The sequence below is a fragment of the Rhinolophus sinicus genome, chromosome 14, assembly GCF_057876585.1.
Source record: "Rhinolophus sinicus isolate RSI-liver-muscle chromosome 14, RSI-T2T, whole genome shotgun sequence".
Classification (NCBI taxonomy): Eukaryota; Metazoa; Chordata; class Mammalia; order Chiroptera; family Rhinolophidae; genus Rhinolophus; species Rhinolophus sinicus.
The window spans coordinates 181,475,542-181,492,828 of NC_142514.1; the positions used below are offsets into that span (position 1 = coordinate 181,475,542).

At 52.4% G+C, this 17,287-nt stretch overlaps 1 protein-coding gene across 3 annotated transcripts; it reads left to right on the forward strand.

Moving 5' to 3' along the window:
• The first annotated feature begins 3,239 nt into the window (after positions 1 to 3,239).
• SPINDOC (spindlin interactor and repressor of chromatin binding) lies at positions 3,240 to 16,959 on the forward strand. 3 transcript variants are annotated; one of them, XM_019717865.3, is made up of 6 exons: positions 3,242 to 3,601; positions 8,166 to 8,495; positions 8,575 to 8,724; positions 8,884 to 9,021; positions 9,182 to 9,382; positions 10,861 to 13,682. In XM_019717865.3, exons 1-6 carry the CDS (start codon positions 3,475 to 3,477, stop codon positions 10,869 to 10,871), a joined length of 957 nt encoding a protein of 318 aa, XP_019573424.2. In that variant the 5' UTR covers positions 3,242 to 3,474; the 3' UTR covers positions 10,872 to 13,682. The 3 variants fall into 3 exon arrangements, with proteins under 3 accessions (XP_088645772.1, XP_019573424.2, XP_019573423.2); XM_019717864.3 differs by lacking the exon at positions 10,861 to 13,682 and adding an exon at positions 14,575 to 16,959 and having other exon boundaries at positions 3,243 to 3,601; XM_088789646.1 differs by lacking the exons at positions 8,575 to 8,724; positions 10,861 to 13,682 and adding an exon at positions 14,575 to 16,959 and having other exon boundaries at positions 3,240 to 3,601.
• Positions 16,960 to 17,287: the final 328 nt, after the last annotated feature.

Sequence of the window (17,287 nt, forward strand, 5' to 3'; positions counted from 1 at the left end):
GGTTGCCAAAGCCCTCTGATCAAAGACCACCAGAAACAAACCTGTAGTCCAAAAAAGTAAGGTTTATTTAACTCGCTGCAGTAGAGGAGGTTGCACCCTAAGCAAACCTTCATGTATCTGCTTCAAGTTGGGCTTTCACTCCATGATTCCATGGAGGGATTAGGCCAGTGGAGACCAGTTTTTGGACTGAATACTGCCAAGCAGCAGGTGCAATTCAGAGACTGGGTATCTTTATGTTTATTTAGAAGGCAGGATTTGAGCAGGGCTAGAGAGATCTTTGGTAAAGCAGCAGCAACCACTGAAAAAGGTGAAGTCATTTCTGTGGTCATGAAGTAACCTTATCGACGCCAAATTCCAAGCATGGTTTATGTTCTGCTGGTGACATCATGTCTGAATGGGATCCTTCCCAGACCCGACTCCAGTGTGTGTACATGTGTTGGCTTCCCCATACCAAGAAGCATGGTGTAGGAGAATTCAACTCACTTCTGACACTATCTTCCCAGAGGTAGAATCAGATTCCACAGGTAAAAGGCGCAGTCTCAGAAGATGCCAGTTTGGGCTACAAATTGGAGGTTCCAATGACCCTCTCCACTTCAGGATACTAATCGAAAGTTGTTACCTGTACTTCTGACCAATGAGCTGTAAATCAAAGGTTCCCATGATCCCCTCCTTGGGTTCGGTTAATTTGCTAGAATGGCTCATAGAACTCAAGAAAACCCATTTTACTTACTAGATTACTGATTTATTACAAAAGATATACATCAACAGCCAGATGAAGCGATACATAGGGTGAGGTCCCAAAGGAACTTCTGTCCTCATGGAGCTTGGGATCCTGCACAGTGCCAATTGGAAGTGTTCTGGTTCCCCAACACGGAAGTTCTCTGATAAAGTTCTCTGTCCTTTTTGGGTTTTAATGGAGGGTTCATTACATAGTCAATGATTGACTGAATTATTGGTTATTGGCAATTGGTTCAACCTCAAGCCCCTCTGCCCTCCCGGAAAATCAGAGAGTGAGACTGGAAGTTCCAATCCTCTATCCACCTGGTTGCCTCCTACTGGCAACCAGTCCCCACCTTAGGGTGGGGTCCAAAAGTCACCTCATTCACATCACAAAAGACACATTTATCAGTTGCAACTCTTAGGAAATTCCAAGGGTTTTGAGAGCTGGGAGTCAGGAATGATAAAGACCACATACAAATGAAGATTATATTTTGACCAAATATGTGCTTCTTATAAATCACAGTTTGCACTGTCTGAATATCAGAAGGGCCATCTTACATGTCTTAATATTCCTAAAACTTCACATTGATGTCCATAAAGAAACAATCCCCGTTTCAAAGCTGTTCAAATGTGAGGGGAAATGTTCATCCTAGATTTGATGAAATAGGATTCTTGCTGTATTACCTTGCTTAAGTAATTTCACCCTTTAAGCCTCAACTTCCTGCTCTGTGTTGTCGTAAGTTCCATCCAAACCTGTACGTTCTGAGGAATTCACTGTTAGGTGATCTCGTCGTCCTGCGAACATCACAGAGTGAGCGCACTTACACAGACCTAGGTGGTACCGCCTGCTACACACCTGGGCTTATGGGACAGCCTACTGCTCCCGGGCTACTAACCTGTACGGCACGTTCTTGTACTAAGTGCAGTACTAAGTACTGTAGGCAGTTGTAACACACTGGTAAGCATTTGTGTATCTAAACATAGAAAAGGTACAGTAAAAATACCATATTAAAGATAAAAAATGGTTCACCTATCTATAGGGCACTTACTATGAATGGAGCTTGCAGGACGGGAAGTTGCTCTGGGTGAGTCAGTGGGTAAAGGTGAGTAGATGTGAAGGCCCAGGACCTTACTGTAAACTACTGGAGACTTTATAAACACTGTACACTTAGGCTACACTAAGTTTATTAAAAATATATTTTTATTAAATATTTAATATTAAATTAACCTTAGTTTACTGTAGCTTTTTTACTTTATAAACTTTTAAATTTTTTAGCTTTTCTCTTTTGTAATAACACTTAGTTTAAAACACAACCACATTGTCCAGCTGTACAAAGATATTTTTTCAGTATTTTCTTTATATCCTTCTTCTATAAGCTTTTTTCCCTATTTAAAATTTTTCTTTTTTACTTTTTAAACTTGTTAAAAATAGGACACAGACACACACATTAACCTAGGCCTACACAGGGTCAGGATCAATATCACCGTCTTCTCCCTGGGTGCCTCGTCCCACAATAAGGTCTTCAAGGGCAATAACAGACCAGTAGTTGCCATCTCCTATGACAATGACTTCTTCTGGAATACTTCCTGAAGGACCTGCCTGAGGTTCTTGAGAAGCTGTCACTCTTTTCAGAAAGCGCTAATCTTATGGAACCATTATGGGACTACTGTATATGGCACATGACTGTCCATCATTCAGTGACTACTGATCCAGTATCATTTTAAGATGGATTTTCAGTGTCCGACATTTTCTCAACTGAACTCTCAGGAGGGCTTCTACAACAGAGGGTGATGCCCACCTGTGTCACAAAGGCAAAAGCTCAGCCACAGTAGAATTGTAATGCACCAGTGTCATGGCAACTGGACTCTGGTCTTCCAGCTCTCAAGGATTTCTGTGTAACTTTAGGGAGTCACAATCTCTGCACTCACGTTTAAAAACTGGAAATCACAAACATTAGCGGTAGGTTGCTTGTGCCCAACCTCCACTCGACTCTTCATCTTTGCACGCCCTTGTCCAGAATACTCCCCGATGTTTTTTCAAAGAGAGAATGAAGTAGTCTAAGAAAACATAACGTGTCCAAGATCACAGAGCTGGCAAATTGGTAGGAATTCCGTCTCCACTGTTCCCATGCCAAGGCCCTTTCCACTTCCTCACGGCCCCTCGCTACCGCCTCCTCCAGCCCAGGGCATCTTCTGGCGGAGGAAGCCTTGGTCAGGGAAAGGCAAAAGCAACCCCAATCCAAAGCTCTTCATGCCACCAAAATATGCCCGATTGGCATCTCAACGGGCTCGACCCACTGGACTCGACCCACTGGGCTCGGCCCAGGATGACCTCGCCTGGAGGAGTCTGGGGTCCCCTATCGCTGGCCCGCGATCCCCTCCTCCACGCTGGAGGGCAGCCGGGAGCCAGCTCGGCCCTTCCCGCCGCCCCGCGGGTCCTGGGATTCTAACGGAGCCGCGTGCAACGGGCGGAGCCGCGTGCGATTGGCCCAGCCGGGTTCGGGGGTGGGTCCGCGGCGGGCCGGCCGGGCGGGCGCCGACAATGAGCCTCCATAAAAGGGAGCAGCGGGGGGCTGGGGCCCCGGATTAAGCCCTCCCCGCTCGGGGTCCGGACGCGCCCGTCACAGGCCCGGCTCACGCGGGGCGGCCGGCAACGGGGAGGGGGCTGCGGGCGGGAGCGGCCGCCGAGTGCGCGCCCAGGCCTGCGCGCTCGTCCTCCAGCGTCCGGTCATCGAAATACCCCCCGGCCGCACCATGGCCCTGAAGGCCGAGGGCGCCGCGCTGGACTGCTTCGAAGTGACGCTCAAATGCGAGGAAGGGGAGGACGAGGAGGAGGCCATGGTGGTGGCGGTAATTCCGCGGCCCGAGCCGATGCTCAGAGGTGAGGATGGGAGGGGACCCCACTTCCGCGTCACGGTCTCGGGCTCGCTCCCCAGACCCCGTCAGCGGCCCGGGCACCCCCTCCCCACCTTGAGTCTGGTGCCCCGCGCCCCCCTTCCCCTGACGGTCTGGGCCCGGGCGTGCTCTTGCTCCGCCCCCACTCGCGTTTGGAATCTCAGGCCTCCCTGAATTCCCCCTCCCCCGCCCCCGCCCAGGGTCTGGAGCCTTCGATCCACGCCCGGCGCGCTCCGGATCTTCCGGTGCCCGAGCGCCCCCTCTCCTGGGCGGTGGGATCCCGGGCGACGCCGGGTGTCGGTGGCCGTCGTCTCCTATCCTGCTGAGGCAGGCCCAGGGGCCAGGCTGTGTTGTAGGCCGAGGGGCGGCAAGGCCTCCAGGCCCGAGGCCGAGCGCTGCAGCCTGGTGTCCGGAGCGGTTCCCGAGGGTGGAGGCAGGCGCCCTTCCTCCTGCCAAGAGGAGATTTTAAGGCCCCTCTCCCACCCTCGCCCCGGGCGTAAAGCTTTCATGCCCCTCGTCCATTCCCGGGCCTTTGGCTTGCACAAGCCACAGGTGTCAGAATCTTCAGGGGTGAATGGGATTGCTTACGGCACCCAGTTTCGGAAAAGAAATGCTTGTAGGGGGACCCTCAGCCACCCTAGAACGAGATTGGCCTTGGGAGGGAATTTGAGGAATGGTCTGGGGATGCTCACTCTCCCCTCCCCTTGGACCAGTTTCTTCACTCCTCAGAATCTTGCAAACCTTAAGGAAGCACAGGGCCACCTTAATGGAAGACTTGATAGTCCTGAAAATGCACATATTTTTCATTGCCAGATTCCTCTTCTCTTTGGAGGGAAAGTACCCAAGAGAGGTTGAAAGGAAAGCTGTTCATTTTACCTCAGTGGACCATCATGTCTGTCTACACTGCTGCTCACTCTTTTCGAATCAGACGGTTTATAAAACGAGAGGGAAATCAAGGTGCCACCCTTCTCTGAGCTTTCAGTCCAGCAGAGGGATTCTGTCCCTACTTCTGCTGATATTTATTGAATGCTGGACGCTAGCTGTCTCAGGCCTTTCAACGACCTGTAAGAGCGGTCTTCTTCCCCACTGTTAGGGATGAAGGAACTAGAAGTCCAGAGAAGCTATAATGGTTACTGGATGCTTACTGTATTCCGGGCCCTGTTTTAGGCTGGGCACGCTAGTGGCTATAAACAAAGATGAAACTCTGCGCTTTGGGAATATATATATATATGTATGTATATACATATATACATACATATATATATATGATTGTGTATATATATCACTAAAGGCAGGCAAATAAATGCGTAGTATGTCAGGTGACGATAAGCGTTTTGGAGAACAGTAAAGCAGAGGAGAAGAGTGGAATGAGTCTTATTTGGAATATCGACTGGTCAGGAAAGGCTTCTCTAAAAAGGTGAAATGTGAGTAGACTCGAAGTACAGGAGTGAACCTTACAGATGGTCGGACAAAAAGCATTTTAGACAGAATCATAGGTACAGAGATCCTGAAGCAAGAAGCTTCTTGAAGATTTGGGTGGGAGAGAAAGGATGAAGTCAAGGTTTTAGCCTGAACGACTGGAAGGACGGGCTTCCCACTTACTGAGGGGGGAGGCCGGGGATGCAGGATCGGGGGAGATTGGGAGTTCAGGTTGGAACGTGGCAAGTTTGAGATGCCTCTGACACATTCAAGTGGAGATGTCACACAGGAAGTTAGGCTCATGGAGAGCGTGGCTGGAGGTATAAATAGGAGTTGTCAGCAAGCAGGCAATGGGACAAGACCAGAGGAAGAGGCTAGACAGAGAAGGGGTCCGATGACAGAGTCATAGCACGCTCCAGTGATTCCAGGTTGGAGATGGAGTCAGGCCCTCGTTAGACATTTCTGAGCCACTACATGTGGGGCACTGTTCTTGGTGCTGGAGATACAAGTGTGAACGATCAAACATCTATGCTGTTACGGAGCCTACAGTGTAGTGGGGAGACACAAGGAACAAATATAGCTTATACTGTTAGGTGGTGAGGTGTGCTGTGGAGGAAATGAAGCAGTGAAGGGGAATGGGGTGCTGGGTGGATGGGCGGATGCCAGCTTTCTATAGGGTGGTGGTGAAGGCCATGGTGAGAAGACAGTTCTTTAGCAACAGCCTAGAAAAGGTGAGGGAGTTGTGTGAGCACCTGGGAAGAAATGATGAGGGAAGGAAATGAACCAGCATCGGTGACTGAAAAAAAGCCCCAACAGAAGGTGGTACCTTGGAAGCTAAGTGACAGAAATCAAGATGGAAAAAGTGATCAGTCAAAAGATGAGGTTTAAGGGGTGGGCCCTGTGGCTCAGGCGGTTGGAGCTCCGTGCTCCATGCTCCTAACTCAGAAGGCTGCCGGTTCGATTCCCACATGGGCCAGTGGGCTCTCAACCACAAGGTTGCCAGTTTGATTCCTCGACTCCTGCAAGGGATGGTGGGTAGCAACCCACCCTGCAACTAGCAACGGCAACTGGACGGCATCCTCTACAACTAAGATTGGAAGGACAACAACTTGACTTGGAAAAAAGTCCTGGAAGTACACACTGTTCCCTAATAAAGTCCTGTTCCCCTTCCCCAATAAAATCTTTAAAAAAAAAAAAAAAAAGATGAGATTTAAGAACTGAACACTGAGTTTAGCATTGGTGACCTTGACGAGAGCTGTCTTGGAGAGTGATGGGAAAGAAAGCCTGGTTGCAATTCGGGGATCAAGATTCCTGCCCATGGTAACATGGGGCATAGGTACAACACAGCTTTGAATGTAGATCCAAACCAATTCTTATATGTGTTTCAAATGCTACCTCTTCCATCCAGTCCCCAGGTGTTAGGGCCTTTCATATTTGTACTTTGTCCTATCCTCTCTGGTGGGAGAGAGGTGTAGCCATGAGGTATTATATCGTAGGCCCTCTGCACAAGCACTGAGCTGCCTGCCTTTGCTGAGCTGCAAAGAATTCCTGCCCTGGCAGCTAGGGTCTATGTGCACTGTGTAAGGGCAGGTACCAGGCAGACTGGTGGGGATGAGGTCATGGCCACCGTGTAAGGCTAATTTTGATGGGATGGGGTAGCCTTCTGAAGGGGCCTCAACAGGTGAAGTCATTCACTGATCGGATCGGAGGCTCACTGAGCATCTCCTCTCCTATGTGCCAGACCCCGTTGGGACAACATGATGATAAAATTTAACTGTCTTTGTCCTCAAGAAAGTGTGCTGTGGCCTGGAAATCAGATATGGATTTTTTTTGGGGGGGAGGGAGGGGAGGGCAACAGTGTGTACTTCCAGGACTTTTTTTCAAGTCAAGTTGTTGTCCTTTCAGTCTTAGTTGTGGAGGGCGCAGCTCAGCTCCAGGTCCAGTTGCTGTTGCTAGTTGCAGGGGGCACAGCCCACCCTCCCTTGGGGGAGTCGAACCGGCAACCTTCTGGTTGAGAGGACACGCTCCAACCAACTGAGCCATCCGGGAGCTCAGCAGCAGCTCAGCTCAAGGTGCCTGTTCAGTCTTAGTTGCAGGGGGCAGAGCCCACCATCCCCTGCGGGAGTCGAGGAGTCAAACCGGCAACCTTGTTGTTGAGAGGACTTGCTCCAACCAACTGAGCCATCTGGCACTGGCCCATGTGGGAATTGAACCGGCAGCCTTCGGCGTTAGGAGCACGGAGCTCCAACCACTTGAGCTACCAGGCCGGCCCTCAGATGTGGATTTAATCAACTGCCAGGGGTGGGAGATTAGGAAGACTTCCAAGGGGGTGAGGGCTTTAGGAGGGCCATGAAGGAAGGGGAGGAATTTGCCAGACTGATTGGGGGGTCTGGGCAGAGGCGCCAAGGCTGAAGAAATGAAGACTATCATAGCCTTTTGGAAAAACACATGTGGACCTGTGGTCTGTCTGAGACTAGATTGAAAGGAGGTATGAAGGTGCTCTAGCAGGATACCAAGGGACATACATAGGCTGTTTTATGTGACTAGCACCTCATGGGCTCAGGAAGGGAGAAAAAGACTGCGGATAGTGTTAATGTAAAATGGCCAAAGTGAGAAGCAACAAGCATTTATTTGAGATGAAAAAGAGTAGTTATTCGGGAATCACTAATTCAGGCAGAAACACAAATAATGTTCTGCTTAGGAGACAAAGGCAAGAGGTATTTATGAGAAAGGGAAGGGGAACAATTACATCAATAGAAGGAAGGCATTTCTGTTGGTGCAGATAAGCTAAATAATGAATTTTTTTTATTTTATTTCAGTCTGGTAGTCATAATATCTGCTTTCTTGTTATCCATGCAAACAGTTCTTTAGGACACAGTGTTGCTTTAGGTCCAGTCCAAAGGTTATTTTGCCCTTTTAACATTCCAAAGGTTTGAGGCGTAGATGAGCAAGGCAGTTCCTCTGGGATGGAAGCTTCGGCTCTATTTTAAAGTGACTTTTTTTTTTTTTTTTTAACAGTGGGAATGCTCCTCCTCCAACACCATACCACCAAGTTTGGGGACTTGTGTTCTAAGTATTACTGGCCATGGGTACCTTTGTTGATAACACTGCCCCCTCTTCTCTCTCAATAGTGGCCCAACAGGAGAAGACCCCACTGCCTCGGCCCAGCCTGCTGGAGGCAGGCAGTGACGGCTGCGAGGAGCCCAAGCAGCAGATGTCTTGGGAGCAGGAGTTCCTGGTGGGGAACAGCCCAGGAGGCAGTGGGCGGGCACTGTGCATGGTGTGTGGGGCCGAGATCCGGTCCCCCTCTGCGGACACGGCGCGCGCGCACATCCTGGAGCAGCATCCGCACACGCTGGACCTGAGCCCTTCTGAGAAGAGCAACATCCTGGAGGCCTGGAGCGAGGGGGTGGCCCTTTTGCAAGACACCAGAGCTGAGCAGCCGTCCCCACTCAACTCAGGTAGGTGGGCGTGGGGTGGGCGGGGCAGAGTCGAACCTGTGGGAACACCTGAAACTCATGGGGCGTTTGCCCCCTTCAGACTCAGGCCAGGATGTGGATGCAGACCCTGCGTCCGCCCCAGATCCTGCCAGAACGCCCGCAGAGATTGTCGTTCTCCTTGACTCTGAGGACAATCCATCCCTCCCCAGGAGAAGCCGGCCCAGGGGACTCCGCCCCCTCGACCTTCCGGGTCAGTCATGGGGAGCTAGTGAGGCTGAGCTGGGGAGGCGGGGAAACGTGCCTGTGTTCTGGCGGGGAGAGGCTGCTGGGCAGGTGGCTTCAGCAGTCCTGAGGTTCTGGGGTTCTGGCATGTCCCCTTAGAAAGGTATGAGGCCTTTTCTTTTTGCAGCTGCCCCTGTTGCAGAGCAAGTAAATAAGAAGCCCCGTGGTCAGAGATGGAAGGAGCCCTCTGGGGAAGAGCCAGTCAGAAAGAAAAGAGGCAGAACCGTGACCAAAAACCTGGACCTGGATCCGGACCCAGACCCAGGTGAACCGGAGGCCTGGGGGGTGGGCAGGAGGCAAGGCCCATGCCGAGGGCACCTGCACCTCACCTGAGGCCTCGGGCTCAGCCCTGTGGATTCTGGCCTCAGTGGTGTTAGGCTGCCCAGCGTCCTGGACTCACAGTTCCATTCTGTCCCCCCTTCCAGACCCTCCGTCACCTGACTCGCCCACAGAGACTTTTGCAGCTCCCACTGAAGTCCGTCACTTCACTGACGGCAGCTTCCCTCCCGGCTTCGTCCTCCAGCTTTTCTCCCACACCCAGCTCAGGACCTCAGACAGCAAGGCCGTGCCCAAAGACGGGAGAGCAGCTGAAGGAGGCCTTCCCCAGCCGGAAAGCCCCTCTCCAGGTGAGCTCCTGAGAGAGGACAACGAGGGGGGCAGGCAGGGGCTCTGACCTTCTTGAGGCTGCTGCAGCGGAGCTCAGGATAGAGGTGGTTGATGCTCAGGTCCCCTGGGAGATGGGGCCAGGGGCAGGCGGACTTGGAGGCTGGAGGCTGGCCAGGCAGCGTGGCTTTTCTGAGAGCTCCTTGGGGGTGTCCTGGAAGGTCGTTAGCTTGGGCTAGGCCAGTGCTCCCCAAAGCTTGCCACCCATCACCACACTTAGGTTGATTCTAGCTGGAGCCTGAGAGGTGCCCACCTTGCCCTGGTAGAGCAGGGGCCAAAATGGGACTGTTAACAGGACACTAGACCAGTAGTGAACACTTGGCAGACACCTCTGTGGGGAAAGCAGCTCAGTGAGCTGCCTGATGAGAGCAGTAAGTGTGTGTTTGTGGCGTGTCCTGCCGATTTTAAGGAACTTGAGCAGTTCATTTGGTCCTTATAAAAAGACCTTTTCCAGATGGAGACCCTCAGAGAGATAGTTCCTTCTTCCCCATGGTGCTTGTATTTTCTTGTGGCTGCTGGCACAAGTTACCACAAACTTAGTGACTTACAACAACACAAACATACTACTTTTCAATTCTGGAGACCGAAAGTGTGGAATGGGTCTCACTGGCTGAAATCAAGGTGTCGGCAGGGCCGCATTTCTTCTGGAGGCTCTAGGAGGAAGTCCGTTTTCTTACCTTTTCCGGCTTCTAGAGGCCGCCCACATTGCTTGCCTCGTGCTCTCCCGTCTTCAAAGCCCACAGTGGCCGGCAGAGTCTTTCTCACGCTGCTGTCTGTGGTCTGACTCGTCTGCCTCCCTCTTCCCCGACGTAAGGACCCTGGTGATTACACTGAGCCCACCCAGATCATCCAGAAGAATCTTTTATTTTAAAGTCAGCTGATTGGTACCATTAGTTCCATCTGTAGCCTTAACCCCTTGTGGTGGAGCAGCCACATTCACAGGTCCCGGGATTAGGACGTGGCCATCGTTAGGGGGCCAGTGTTCTGCCTACCACTGTCCCGCAGCCAAGCAGGGGCAGAATTCCGATGAGACTAGGTGTTCCCGCAGGGCCGAGGCTGAGCCCGGCTCTTCTCTCGCCATGCCAGGCTCTACTCACAGCATCTTGGGCTCAGGAGATGGTTCTTGGAGGAGTGAATGAGTGACACAGAGCGTGCCTTTGTCCCCTCTTGTCTGAAATGTGCATTTGGAATTAGAGCCTGAGAAAGATCACACACGAAAGAAAAACGCAAGTGTTGCCGCTTCTCCAGCCCATATCATGCCCCAGCGGTGACCACTGTTAGCAGTGTTTGCTTAGTATCCGTCAGACCTTTCATAAGCTGTGTGTGTGCGTGCATACGTGCCCTTTCCTTTATTTTTTTTTTACCAAAATGGGCTCCGCTTTTTCTGATCTCGAGGCAGGCCTCATCCCTTCGTGTAGATCACGTTTTTAACTGTCTCAAGTTTCAGCTTGAGTCACATTCCAGTTCTGCCTCCCTGAGACTGTGCTCTGCTTGGACTTGAGCGTTTCCGAGTCTCCTCATTCTCTTCGGTGGATCACTGCTCTAAATGGCTGACCTCTTCCACTGTTCAGTGGGTCTTCTGGGTTCATTCTCGGAAGGGAGCCTTCATTTTGAGACCTGGGGTACCCTGCGCCCAAACTCCACCTATCTGGAGTGGTGAGTAGCTGAGAAGGGAACCAAGCTCTCAGGTTGCTTTGGGGTGAGTGGACAAAGCCTGAGACTTTGGGGTTCAACAAGCTGATTGAGTAACGTGAGAGAGATGGAGGGGACTAACAGGTATTCGCAGCAGTGGCAGGATCTATGGCGGTTGGACATGGCCCGGAAGCCAGAGAAGACACTAAATGGTGCAGCAGCAAATGTTCCTACAGCCCAGCCCCGAGCAAAGCACTCTGGGAAATGGCATGAGTGAGGCAGCCTTTGTTCCCAAGAAGCTCACAGTCTGTCTGGGGTACAGGGCGGAGACATTGCAGCAGAGAATTGTGGGCACCCACACTGGCTCTGCAGAGCGAAGGCTCCACACCGCTGGTTTCAGGCTGTTTCAAGATCCCAAAGCTTGGACAGATTTCTCAGAAACCTGTGAAGCTTCAACCAGAGTGTCTCTACTTTGAGTTGTTTTATTTGAAGACTTTATTTGAATAAAGATCCTACCACTTTAAAAAGTTTAAAAATCGAGGCTTTAGAAATTGGAGAAGTTCACTGTGGTCTGGTCAGCTGAGCTGATGGATGTGACTTTCTGGAACTTCCCAAGGGCCTTGCAGGATGAAGGTCGGGAGGGTGCCCAGGCCAGCAGAGAAGGTGACCCTGGGCGCCCACTCACAAGTAGTTGAAAAAAGAGCATCTTGTCTTGCTGGTGATTAATTGGAGTAGGACCTAGAGACCTGGCTTAGGGTCCCTTGGCCAGACCCAGTGTGTTCCCAGGCTGAGGAAAGAGTGAGTGTGCGTGTGTGTGCAAGAGCGTGTGAGCTTCAGAAGATTCTGTTCACTGCTGTATCCTCAGCACCTAGAACAGTGCCTGACACAAACAAAGCCCTTAGTAAAGATTTGTTGACAGATGAGTGGATGGTGGCTGCCTTCACCTGTCCTTCTGGTGGTGACATTTCCAGAGTTGCTCGGAGACAAGCCTTAATGAGAAACAAAAGAACTGGATTCAACCCCCGCCTCTGGAGAAGGTGTACACATGTACACACACGTGCACAAATGTGGAATGGGTGGGTGAGGAGGGAGGCCATTCTGGGCTTGGGTGCTGATGCGACTAAGCGTGATCGAGTCCTCCTGGCTTGCTCCTGTGGCCCTGGGGCTCTGATCCCTCCCAGTTTTTTTTTAAGATTTTATTGGGGAAGGGGAACAGGATTTTATTGGGAACAGTGTGCACTTCCAAGTCTTTTTCCAAGTCAAGTTGTTGTCCTTTCATTCTTAGTTGTGAAGGGCGCAGCTCAGCTCCAGGTCCAGTTGCTGTTAGTTGCAGGGGGTGCAGCCCACCATCCCTTGTGGAAGTTGAGTTGAACAGGCAACCTTGTGGTTTGAGAGCCTGTGTTCCAACCAACTGAACCATCCGGGAGCTCAGTGGCAGCTCAGCTCAAGGTGCAGTGTTCAATCTTAGTTGCAGGGGGCACTACCCACCATCCCTTGCGGGAGTCGAGGAATTGAACTGGCAAGCTTGTGGTTGAGAGCCCACTGGCCCATGTGGGAATCAAACCAGCAACCTTCGGCATTAGGAGCTCGGAGCTCCAACCGCCTGAGCCACTGGGCCGGCCCCCCCTCACAGTTTCTGAAAGGACATCTCTATGATGTCTCGGGCCTGGCTCTCCTGATGCTCCCCTTCCCTCTCCACCCCACCGTCACCCTTCCCTTCCTTGCTGCCAGGAAGGATTGGCACGTAATTCCATTGTTTTGTGTTCTCTAACTTAGCTCTTACTATGTTCCAGACTCTCTTAATGTGTTATCTCCTTAAGTCCACACAGCCGTCATGTAAAGTATTATGATTTCCATTTTACAGAACAGGACACTGAGCCTCGAGGGGGGGGGGGTCAGGCGCCTCGCTCAGCCCCTCACCAATAAGCAGCAGCCTATGTGGGTTTCCCCTGTGCCCACGCACACACCCTGCCCACAGTGCCAAGAAGCACATCCACCTGCTCCTACCCTCCCTCCAGCATCCAGTGTCCCAATTGAAAACCCAAGTCGTGTCCTGTTCCTGCTCTTCTCATAGCCCTTCCATGCTGTTCCCGTCACTCTCCAGATGAAAAACAGTCCTCATGGTGACATGATCGTCACCCCAGGATCTTTGCCTCTTTCCCCGAGCTGCTCGCTCTGGGCAGCTACTGGCCTTGCTGTTTGTTCCAATGGCAGCAGACGGGCTCCACCAGGCGCCTGCACTTTCTCTTCCTTCCGCCTGAAATGCTGTTCCCCCAGCTCTCCGAGTAGCTGATGCCTCACTTCCTGTCCATCTTGTTCACTTGTCAGCTCCATGAGACCCTTCCTGTCCCCTTCCCTGGCATGTGTTTTTCCTTTGTTTCTGTCCATATATATCATATTGTGTCTTTTGTTTATTCCGTGGATTGGCTCTTACCACTGGAACATAAATTCCGAGAAGGCCACTCGGTGCGCGCCAGACGCTGCTGTACCCTTAGCGACTGGAATAGGGTTGGGCACTGCGTAGTGGCCCCATAAGTTATTATGGAATTAAGGAGCAAATGGGTGCGAGTCAGCCTGCCCTCAAGGAACTTAGTTTGTCAGGGAGACGAACCAGCTTCAAATACAAAGCAGGATTTGTATTTGTTGTGCAACTCAGTTGTGCAACCCTTGGTGGCAGCCATGCGGTCATTTAAACCCTAGCAGTCTACAGCAAAATTATACCCATTTTCTCTGCCACGTTTGAAATCACTGGGTCTCCAAAATCTAGAAGAAAACCACACACAGCCCCTTCTCAGTACAGGATTGCAGCATTGCAGTCTCCATTTTCTGATTTGCTCCTCAATGTAAAGTAACTTGGAGGTGCCCGTGTCAGCGGGCGTTGTGGTAGCTGCGCAGTGGCTGTCAGCACTCTGCTTTTTCCTACCTCGAGGCCCAGTTTGCCCCTGCTGAGTGGCTTGTGCCCCTGCTGAGGTGGCATCTGGTTCCTGGGTGGTAGGCACTGACTCTCAGGAGATGAAGCGCTTGTCCAGGGTGAAAGCCAGGTGCCGAGCCAGGTCTCTCCATCTATGGCTCTCTTCCCTACCCTGCACATTCACTCAGGAGCTCCGTGGTGGGCAAAGCCAGGTCTCATTCCCCACCCATCCGTCACCTCTGCCCATACAGGGCACAACCCCTCAGGCCAGGATACCCAGTAAGTTTGGGATGAAAAGGAGCCAGCCTAAGGTCAGACAGAGTTGGGGGAAGGGGACAGCATTAGCATCCATGTGCCAAAATACATGCACAGGAGAAAGGCAACGTGGGGTGTCGGCTTGTATCCGACCTTGAGAGGTGACCTTGTTTGCTGGTTGGTAGTGGTCCTGGGGTCTGCCAGGACTGGAGCCTCCCACTCTCCTTGGACCTCCCCTTGCACCAGGCCCTGGGCTCTGGAAATGGGGGTGTGGTTTGCAGAGACCTACAGGGAACGCCCTTCTAGTGGGCTTTCTGCAGGGCCCTGACTCTGCTCTCTGCTCCCGTTCCTGCCCAGCTCCCCCTCCGGGCCTTCGAGGGACGCTGGATCTCCAGGTTATCCGTGTGCGGATGGAGGAACCCCCGGCAGTCAGCCTCCTGCAAGACTGGTCCAAGCATCCCCAGGGCACCAAGGGTATGGGAGCAGGTGACACCCCAGACTGGCCTGCGGTTCTGTCGGAATCCAACACCACTGTGGGGGGAAAGCCAGAGGCAGGGAGTGCTGTGTAGGTTCTTGCTTTCCTGGGGCGGGGGGAGGGGAGGCAGCAGCCCCTTTTGGCTTCTCACTGGGAGCTGCCAGCTCTGCCACCTGATGGAGAGTAAAACCAGGTGCCGAGGCAGGATGGAGGAGAGGGAAGGGGGCAGCATCTGCTGTTAGTTGACGGCACTGGAAAATGTCTGCCTGGCAAGGTGGGCAAGGGTGGCTGAGGCTGTCGTGTGGTGGGGCATTGGGCTTGTGGAGAACACCTACCCCGATCCTTCTGCTGACCCAGACCTCTCTGTCCCCCACCTCCTCCCACCCTCTCTTCACCCCCCACCATTCTCCCTTGGCACAGTGCCTTACACAAGAGGTGGTCATCACGGGGTTTGAACTGAGTCCCACTACCTCGGGGGTCGCCTCTCCTCCCCCCACCCTCGTTCAGGCTCCTAAACCAGGAGGCCTCCATTACCTCTTCCCACTCTGTCCCTGCAGGAGGCCCACGCAGCCCGTCTGAGGGCTCCATTCACTCCCATTCTCCTTTCTCCTGTTTCTTGTTGTATATATCTCCTTTGTTGACAATAAATTATTTTTTTTTATTAAGAGAGTTCCGTCTGGGCCATCATTGGGGGAAGGGGTTTGCTAGCAGGATATCTGGCCTCCTGGAACAACCTTGACAGGAAGGCTAAAAGGTTGTCTTGGTGGGAGCCAGAAAGCCCCCCACGTACCTACCCCCTGCCCCAGAAGGTGGAGCAGGGCCAGGGCAGGGCTTTGTTGGGCTAGAAGGTGAGGGCTGACTTGGTGTCAGTCACAGAGGAGCCCCTGGCTCCTTTCTTCCCTGTCCCTGGAAATGGGGTCAGAAACACCTATTTAACATACTGTACTTTCTGACTCACTTGAGAGACCACTGTCCAAGAGAGGCCATGGTGGGGGTGCCCAAGGCCGCTTACACCGTAGAGCTGAGACTTAACTTGGCCTGTCCAAAGTGGAACACTGTGGCTGGCGTGCACTGCGAGAGATGCCTCCTGACCCCCACCCCAGACGGGGAGGTGGGCACGGGGTCCTAAATGCAGCCCTGCCTTCAGCCTTGCAGCTCCACACACTCAGCTGCTCAGCTTTGTCCCGCCCTCTCCTTGGCTTAATGAAACCCAGTCCTCAGCCTGGTTTCCCCATGCCCCAGACCAGGAGAGGGCTGCTTTGGGTCTCTTCCCCAGATCCCTTACTCTCCTAAACTAACCATCACAGGCCAGAAGGTTGTGGCATTTGTTTTTCCCCTTTGGTGATGTGGAGCTCTGAAGAGGGACACGGAGCAGTGGGCCCAAACCCCACTGTCCCTTTTAGAATCCAGGGGCAAGTGGGACAACTAGGACAATGCCTCCTTGGCACCTGCTCCTGATAGATGCTGAGCGTTCAGCAAGAGGGGCACCGCTAGGACTCGAGGTCAGTGGTTCCCGTATGACAGACTCAACCAGGCTTTGAGACCATCCAGGAAAGCTCATCTCTAAGTCAGGAAGGATCTAGGCCCGACGGTGCCGTGTTGTGTGCTTATCAGAGCTGATGTCACTCGTGGGCCAGCGTGGGCCAAACCAGGGGTGCGTGAGTGATCTCTCAGTGTGGTTGACTCATGGGACATGGTCCTTTTTCCCCTTCTGACTCAGTTATCTCCAAGGATATGTGGGCCCCTTGTCCAGGGGAGATTAGAAGACGTACGTGGTGGAGAGAAGGCCGTGGGCAAAGATTCAGGATCCCGTGTGTGTCTAGGGCGCTTCCACCAGTGTGGTCAGGCGGGCCACGGAACTCCCCCATGTCTCTACTGCCGTTTCTGCAGATGGGTAAAACTCGTATCCTCCCTAATACAAAGGAGTAAATGCTGAAAAGCTGGCTCTGAAACACAAATATGAATTATTGCGGGTGATTTCTGTCTGTCCTTTCAATCGTGTGACTGTGTTTACATTTATGCCGATGTGCTTTTAAACAACGTGGCTGTGTTGCTGGATGTTCACAATTGAGAAAACGTATATACAAGCTCGTTGTAAAATCGTGACGCTAAATGCACCTGCACTGCTGTTAATTTGATTGATGATTTGATCCACTAGACTGTGAGCTCCTTCCGGGCAGGGATTAGGTCGCCGTGACTTTGTTTTCCTAGAGCCCTGCATAGGGCCTGGCACATAGTAGGTGCTCAATAAATGTTTGTCAAGTGCCCTCTTGGTGTGTATTCCTCTGCGACATTTTTCAGTGCAAGCTGGTCCATGGAGTGCTGTTCTCTGGACAGGGTGGCTACCATGGTGACTAGGGGTGGCCTTCTGTGCCTTCAGCCCCACATCATGGCTGCAGGGATCTGCCCAGCCTCGGCCAGGACCCTAGGGACTATATGAGTGTGTGTGGCTGGGAGCTGCTGCTGGGTACCTCGGCTTACAGGGAGAGTTGGAGAGTGTGGAGGCAAGGGCATGACTCCACCCGGAGTACAGAAGGAAGTTTCTGAACAGATGTGACTGATGGCTTGAGGTCCCCCACCTGGACCAGAACCACC

Coding starts and splice junctions, on each gene's coding strand:
- SPINDOC (XM_019717864.3), top strand. CDS start 3,475: ATGGCCCTGAAGGCCGAGGGCGCCGCGCTGGACTGCTTCGAAGTGACG. Junction 3,602..8,165: donor GCCCGAGCCGATGCTCAGAG/GTGAGGATGGGA, acceptor CTCTCTCAATAG/TGGCCCAACAGGAGAAGACC. Junction 8,496..8,574: donor GCCGTCCCCACTCAACTCAG/GTAGGTGGGCGT, acceptor TGCCCCCTTCAG/ACTCAGGCCAGGATGTGGAT.